Source organism: Bos mutus, chromosome 16 (assembly GCF_027580195.1).
Source record: "Bos mutus isolate GX-2022 chromosome 16, NWIPB_WYAK_1.1, whole genome shotgun sequence".
Lineage (NCBI taxonomy): Eukaryota > Metazoa > Chordata > Mammalia > Artiodactyla > Bovidae > Bos > Bos mutus.
Window position 1 is genome coordinate 10,111,734 of NC_091632.1, and position 7,534 is coordinate 10,119,267.

Below are 7,534 nucleotides of genomic sequence, written 5' to 3' on the forward strand. Positions count from 1 at the left end.
CTCACTCAATAACTGCTTTTCGTAGATCTCCTTTACCCAGTCACCCACTGCAAAAGGAGAAAATGATTTCTCAAGCCTCAACATGCTGATAAAACCTTGTGAGCACATTTCCTACAGGACACACACACACACACAATCTTGCAATCTACTTATTTGCGTGGTTTGCTTTCCTCACAGGACCCTGTGCATTGTAATGAGACACGGAGTTTTCGTTTTCTTTTGAACTTGTTGCTGCACAGTATAGGGTTTGATAAATATTTTACTACTGAAAGCATGAAGAATGTTGAATTATGCAAGTGTTAGAGTGCTTCTTTCACACTCTGGCCAGTTTCTCAATAGGCAAATAAACAGCAGTTGTTGCTGTTCAGTTGCTAAGTTATGTCTGACTCTGCAACCCCATGGATTCCCAGTCTTTCACTCTCTCCCAGAGCTTGCTCAAATTCACCTCCATTGAGTTGGTGATGCTACCTAACCATCTCATCCTCTGTCACCCTCTTCTCCCCCTGCCTTCAATCTTTCCCTGCCTTAGGGTCTTTTCCAAGGAATGGGCTCTTCTCATCAGGTGACCAAAGTTTTGGAGTTTCAGCTTCAGCATCAGTCCTTCCAAAGAATAGTCAGGGTTGATTTCCTTTAGGATTGACTGATTTTATCTCTTTAGAATCCAAGAGACTCTCAAGAGTCTTCTCCAGCACCAACACAAACTCACGAATCACTTAACTGTACAGCAGTCCCCAGCCTTTTTGGCACAAGGAACTGCTTTTGTGGAAGACAGTTTTTCCATGGCTGGGGGTGAGGGGTGATGATTTGGGAATGATTCAAGTGCATTACACTTACTATGCACTTTATTTTTGTTATTATTGCATCAGCTCCACCAGAGATCATCAGGCATTAGATCCCGGACACTGGGGACTCCTGACTTAATATCTATACAACTTTTGATAGAGTTTCTCTAAAAGTTCTAGGAGACTAGATTGAAGCTCGAACATCTTTTTACACTTTTTACACAATGCTGTCATTGTGCAGCCACTAAGTCATGTCCAACTCTTTGCAACCCCATGAACTGTAGCCTGCCAGGCTCCTCTGGCCATGGGATTTCCCAGGCAGGAATACTGGAGTGGGTTGCCATTTCCTTCTCCAGGAGATCTTCTCAACCCAGGGACGGAACCTGCATCTCTTGCTTGGCAGGCGGGCTCTTTACAACTGAACCACCTGGGAAGCCCCTTAGATTTCAGGTTGTCAAAATTCTACACATGACTACATTTTATATTCATCTTCTTCTGCTTCTCCTCCCTCAATTTAGAAATCCTCTCTTAATGTCCATTCTCCATGGTGTTCAAAACAATATTTAACAGACACATAGGTTAAAAAGAATCAAATACACCCATACATACAGTTTTTCAGGATGTTGTAAAGGTCTAATCCTTACTTCAGGCTAACCAGAGAAGTTGGTATTTTTAATCGACTAAGCAATATCTGTTATTGGAGAAAAATACTTTTTTCCCATTAGCTAACTATAGTCCTCTGATTATAATTCTATGAAAAATATATAAAGAAATGAGTAACTTTCAAGTCTGTAGAAATAATGCTTTGCAACTTTTATAATGGTGGATCATAAAAGGAAGGAATTTTATAGTTCTTATTTTTTCTTATGTTAGGACTGAAGAGATTTTCCCAAAGAGAACAACTATGTGCAAAAATTAGCATCAAAAGAGCAAAATAAATACTTTCTGAAAATCAAACGTTAAAGCATATGACTAAAATCCCATTTCCACATACAGTTTAATCAGTTACCCTAGATCTTACAGGGTATTTCATTTGCAATTACTCAGATGTGATAGATTTTATTTCAACACAAAACAAGATGTGACATTTTTTGAAATACTGTGAGACATAGTATTTTTTATTAAAGGAGAAGTGGTGTACAATTTTTTTTCATATTAAACCTTGCTGAAAAGCTCAGAAGAAGCAAATAATTTATTGGTATCTCACTAGTTTTATTACATATGAAAATAAGGATATGCTCTATAGTTTCATTAAAAGAGATGACACTAATTCAGAAAGATAAATGTACCTCAAACTTCATAGCAGTACTATTTATAATAGCCAAGAGTTGAAAGCAACCTAAGTGTCCACAGAGAAATGAATGGGTAAAGAAGATGTGGTATTTGTGTATACCATGGGATATTACTCAACCATAAAAAAGGAAATCTTGCCATTTGTGACAACATGGATGGACGTGGAGAGCATTCTACTAACTGAAATAAGTCAGACAGAGAAAAAACTGTATGACCCCACTTACATGTGAAGATTTCAAAATCTAGAAAGCAAAACAAAAAGAAACAAGACAAAAGAAAAGCAGGCTCGTCAGAAAACAAACGTGTGGTTGCCAGAGATGAGGAAGGTGGAGAGTGGGCAGGTGAAACAGGTGAAGAACATTAAGAGGAACAAACTTCCCGTTAGAAAATAAATAAGCCACAGGGATGTAATATACAGCATAAAGGATAGAATCGGTACTATTGTAATACCTTTGTATGGGGGCAGATTGTTATGAGAATTATCACGATGACCACTTCATAATGTATGTATGCAAACGTCAAATTACTCTGTAGTACACCTGAAACTGTTTTATGTCAAATTATATTTTAGTAAAAAAAAAAGATTTTTCTTTGTCAAGTGATGATTAGATTGAAATAGGAAATCCCTGAGTTTAATAATATTCAAATCTTAAATTTAAAAAATCTATGAAAATTCAAACATATCGCAGGTGTCCGGGGTTTCTTGGTGTACTTTTCCTGGTCCATGGCATTGGCATCGCAGCCTTCACGCAGAATGACACTGGCACTTTACCTTTTTACCTTTATCATAAGCAGATTTTTCAACATTCAGTTTCTCTCCAGATTTTGTATTTGGTGGCTACTTATATATCATAACTTAAAGAACATAGAAAAATTGTTTCATTCTATTTTCCCTTAATTGCATATTAGAAAATATTTTCATTAAAAACAAAAATGATGATCCCTTATTCCCAATATTTTCACCCCTGTATTCATTTATAAACATATGTACACACAACACACACATTTGAGAGAGGAACTCAATATTCAGAGCTGTATTCAGGCTTTCAACTTACCTTGTCCCCCCACAGAAGAAATCCATAAGATTAGAAGGACATGAGTTAAAAGCAACATGCCAGTTACGCCAGCAGCGTGCAACTGAAACCGGCCCTGCAGTGAAGCTGCTCCTCCCGGTGCTGCTTCATTTACAGTTATGAGCATGACTGTGAATTCCGTGCATTGCCAGGAAGCCAGTGCAGCGAAACCCTTTTGGTAAATATCAAAGTTCACACAGGGGAATGTGAAATCTCTAAATAATATCTGATCGGTGTTTTCACATTAATACTCTGAATCCATCATTTGATATTTGAGCACAATGCTATTAATAGCTGTGCAACTTCTTTGTGGTCACACTAAGTTTCCCAGTTTGAACGGTTCAGAAATGGACCCCTGAGGAGGAGAGATGAAGCCCCTTCTTTCTTCTTGCTGGCCAGGAAGTGAGCTGTTTCAGGGCCAGCCAGGTGAAGGCCATCAGTCTTCATTTTAACACAGCATCAGTCTGACAGTTATATGTTCCCCTTAAAGAGACGCAAAGAATTAAGTTCCTTCTTGATAGTTTTCATATTTATAGACATTTTGAAAATCTAGTCAAGAATAAGTTTTTCAGATAAAGCTTCCTGAAAATCTTGAGAAGGTTAGATTTCAAAGTCATTTTGTTTAGGAAGGACTTTAAGAATGGCTATGAGAAAACCTGAACATAATCTTTCCCCAAAGATAGAAGTAAATGGGGGGAAAAAAAACAAACCCGCAAAACTACAAAAGCGTTTATAGTTTCTGGAAATGGGTCAAAGAGTATACTCTTGAGAAATGTTTATTCAGTAAAAAGAGTGACTGCCCCCTGGCTCCTCTCTCTCGCCCTGGCTCAGAAGTTGCAGGCTGGGCGGCCAACCAAAACCCCCCTGGACTGGAGGTTTTGCTGCCTGGAGGGAACTCAGAGCTTGGAAAAATCTGGCCCCAGTGACATCATAGACTGCAACAGAGAGTATATGTTTATTATATACGCAATCCCGGAAGACCTGCATCTCTAGCTGGTACTATTTGGGGCAAGTAAGAAAATGGCAGCTCAGTCAGCCATGTAACAGGACGATTTGGAGACAGGGGCAGGCAGCCCAAAGGTGCCCACTAAGATGCCCCTTGTTGCTAGTCAGAAGTCAATGGATATGCACACGACTGCTCCATCAGAGAAAGCGGAGAGAGACACCAGTCCTTGGCTAAATGTGGAGCAGACTTGTAAATTTCCTGAATTTTGTAAGCATTTCCCCAGGCCACACACTGTTCTGGAGATAAAGGTGAAATCCTTACTTAGTCAATATGTTTAAGCTAAACATCTGATCAGTTATTGTCTGACTACTAAGCTATGCTTACTCAAGGATGACCCCTAGGAAGTCAGATTAAAAAATAAAAAATTAAGCAATATCATCAAAATCTGCATACTGTGGGAAAATCAGACTCCACAGAATTAGTCCACACTGGTCACTAAACAAATAAATAAACAGTAGCAATTGCAGCAAGCCCTTGATTGGAGAGGATTCGTATGTATTACCGTATGTTATCTAAAATATCTAGTTTTCAACAACCAAAAAAATGATGAATTTTCAAAGAATTTGAAAAGGAATAGGTACATTTATACGTATAACTGAATCACTTTGCTGTACATCTGAAACTAATACACCATTGTTAATCAACTATGCTCCAATATAAAATAAAAAGTTAAAAAATATGAGACATGGAAAGAAATAGGGAACTGTATGCCATACACAGGGTAAAAGTTTATTTTATTCACATCCAAGTTATTCTAGTTTTACTTCCCAATATGTTGAGAGAAAAGATTGTCTTTCTCTCTTTGTGTTAGTTAGTTAGTTCAGTCGCTCAGTCGTGTCTGACTCTTTGCGACCCCATGAATCGCAGCACGCCAGGCCTCCCTGTCCATCACCAACTCCCGGAGTTCACTCAGACTCACGTCCATCAAGTCGGTGATGCCATCCAGCCATCTCATTCTCTGTCGTCCCCTTCTCCTCCTGCCTCCAATCCCTCCCAGCATCAGAGTCTTTTCCAATGAGGCAACTCTTCACATGAGGTGGCCAAAGTACTGGTGTTTCAGCTTTAGCATCATTCCTTCCAAAGAAATCCCAGGGCTGATCTCCTTCAGAATGGCCTGGTTGGATCTCCTTGCAGTCCAAGGGACTCTCAGGAGTCCAGCCATCTTATCCTCTGACACCCTCTTCTCTTTTTGCCCAGTGAGTCATCTGTTCGCATAAAATGACCAAAATACTGGAGCTTCAGCAGCAATATAAACATTTAAAGTTTGTTTATATCTTATTACAGCTGAAATATTTATGAATATCCTGCTCTTAGATACGTACAGCTGTCCTTTGGGAAGGGGGAGGGAAAGTGAAAGTTTGTTCAGTCTTGTCCAACTCTTTGTGATCCCATGGACTGGAAAGCTCGCCAGGCTCCTCTGTCTATGGGATTCCCAGGCGAAAATACTGGGGTGGGTAGCCACTCCCTTCTCCAGGGGATCTTCCCAACACAGAGATTGAACTTGCACCTCCAGCAGCTCCTATGTTGCAGGCAGATTCTTTACCATCTGAGCCACCAGGGAAGCCCACTCTGAACTTAAATTTCCAGGGATGGGAGAGGAGCTGGAGGTTAAATCAGTTGCCAGACATCAATCGGCTAGTTAGCCACGCCTATGCAATGAAGCCTCCATAAAACCTAGAGACCAGGTTCTAGAGCTTCCAGGCTGGTGAGAATTTGGAGGTCCCAGGAGATTGGCCCCAGGAAGAGTCTGGAAAATCTGCGCCCCACCCCTACACCTTGCCCTGAGCGTCTCCTCCATCTGACTGTTCCTGGATTCGATTCTTTTGTAAGAAACTGGGACTCCAATAGATCAAATGCTTTCTGCTTTTTGTGATCCACTTTAGCAAAGTAATCGAACTTGAGGAAGAGGTCACGGCAACCTCCAATCTATAGCCAGTTAGTCAGAAGGACAGGTAACAACTTCAACCTTCACTGGCTTTCTGAAGTGGGGGGAGCAGTCCTGTGGGACTGTGCCCTTAACCCGTGGCATCTGGTACTGCCTCCAAGTAGACGGTGTCAGAACTGAGTTGAACTGGTATTGAAGAGTCATTTGGCTATGTGGAAAACACACACATCTTAATAAGAAAGTTGATTGAGCTACTCAAGCAGCATATTTCAGTCAGGATTGCAAACAGACTTACCCTCAGTAGGAGCAAACTGACAGTCATATGTGGTAACAGAAACTCTTCAGTTTTACAGACTTGGTTTTGCACAAATGAACCAAAGCTAGATTTTCCCCCCTGACTTTTGTTTCCTTTTTTTATACCATCCACACACCTGAAAACTGACCTTGTCAGGGTAACCAAACTGTGCCACCTTTTAAAGTATTACGGGAGAACCATGTGTTGACTTGCTTCTCTTGATGTATAACTATATTGTGTTAAGTTACATGGAATTCTGTATAAACTATCCTGTAACTTTGAGACACATGATAGCATTGTTGTTAATGGCACAGTCTTTAGAGACAAACTAACATGAATTTAAGCCCTGGCATAAGAATGGATAGATGTGAGGTCTTCAGTGGTATATTATGAACGGTGTGGCTTCCATCTCCTCGCCTGTGAAATATTTACAATCACATACTTGGTATTAATGACTTTGTGAAGATCACACATATTAATTATACCACATTTTGAAGCATAGTATATAAGTATCCAGGCATTATTAAAATTTAGTTTTTCTTAATTCGACATCTTCTTAGGCAATAAACTTACGCTCGGTGTTCCTGGGGCTACAGGCTTCAAGGGAAACTAGAAACAATCTCTTACTAGGAAGTCCTATCTCCAGAGACATATTGTGATCTTCTAATACTAAAATGAAGAAGAATATGGTGGAGAATGCATGCTAATGCTAATGCTAACTTGCTTCAGTCGTGTCTGACTCTGTGCGACCCCATAGACGGCAGCCCACCAGGCTCCGCCGTCCCTGGGATTCTCCAGGCAAGAACACTGGAGTGGGTTGCCATTTCCTTCTCCAATGCATGAAAGAAAAAAGTGAAAGTGAAGTCTCTCAGTCGTGTCCGACTCTTAGAGTCCCCATGGACTGCAGCCTACCAGGCTCCTCTGTCCATGGATTTTCCAGGCAAGAGTACTGGAGTGGGGTGCCATTGCCTTCATAACGTGATCATACAATTTATTGCACAAATTACCTCGTTTTTAAAAGTAAACTTTATGTTTGGGGCCTACAGCAAAACTCAGCAGAAAGTACAGAATCTCCAAATATCCCTTGCCCTCCCGAACACCCTATCGCCCCCATCAACACCGTCCAGCAGAGAGGTGCATTTGTTACAATCAGTGAACCTAGAGTAACACATCAATATCACCCGAAGTCCACAGTTTACA

At 40.5% G+C, this 7,534-nt stretch overlaps 1 protein-coding gene across 1 annotated transcript in view; it reads right to left on the bottom strand.

The window, feature by feature from the left end:
* CFHR5 (complement factor H related 5) overlaps positions 1 to 3,240 on the bottom strand; it is a 34,923-nt gene extending 31,683 nt beyond the window's left edge. The window contains exon 1 of the mRNA XM_014478663.2: positions 3,131 to 3,240. Coding sequence (XP_014334149.2) covers positions 3,131 to 3,188 — 58 coding nt within the window. The 5' untranslated portion in view covers positions 3,189 to 3,240. The remainder of the gene's footprint in view (positions 1 to 3,130) is intronic.
* Positions 3,241 to 7,534: the final 4,294 nt, after the last annotated feature.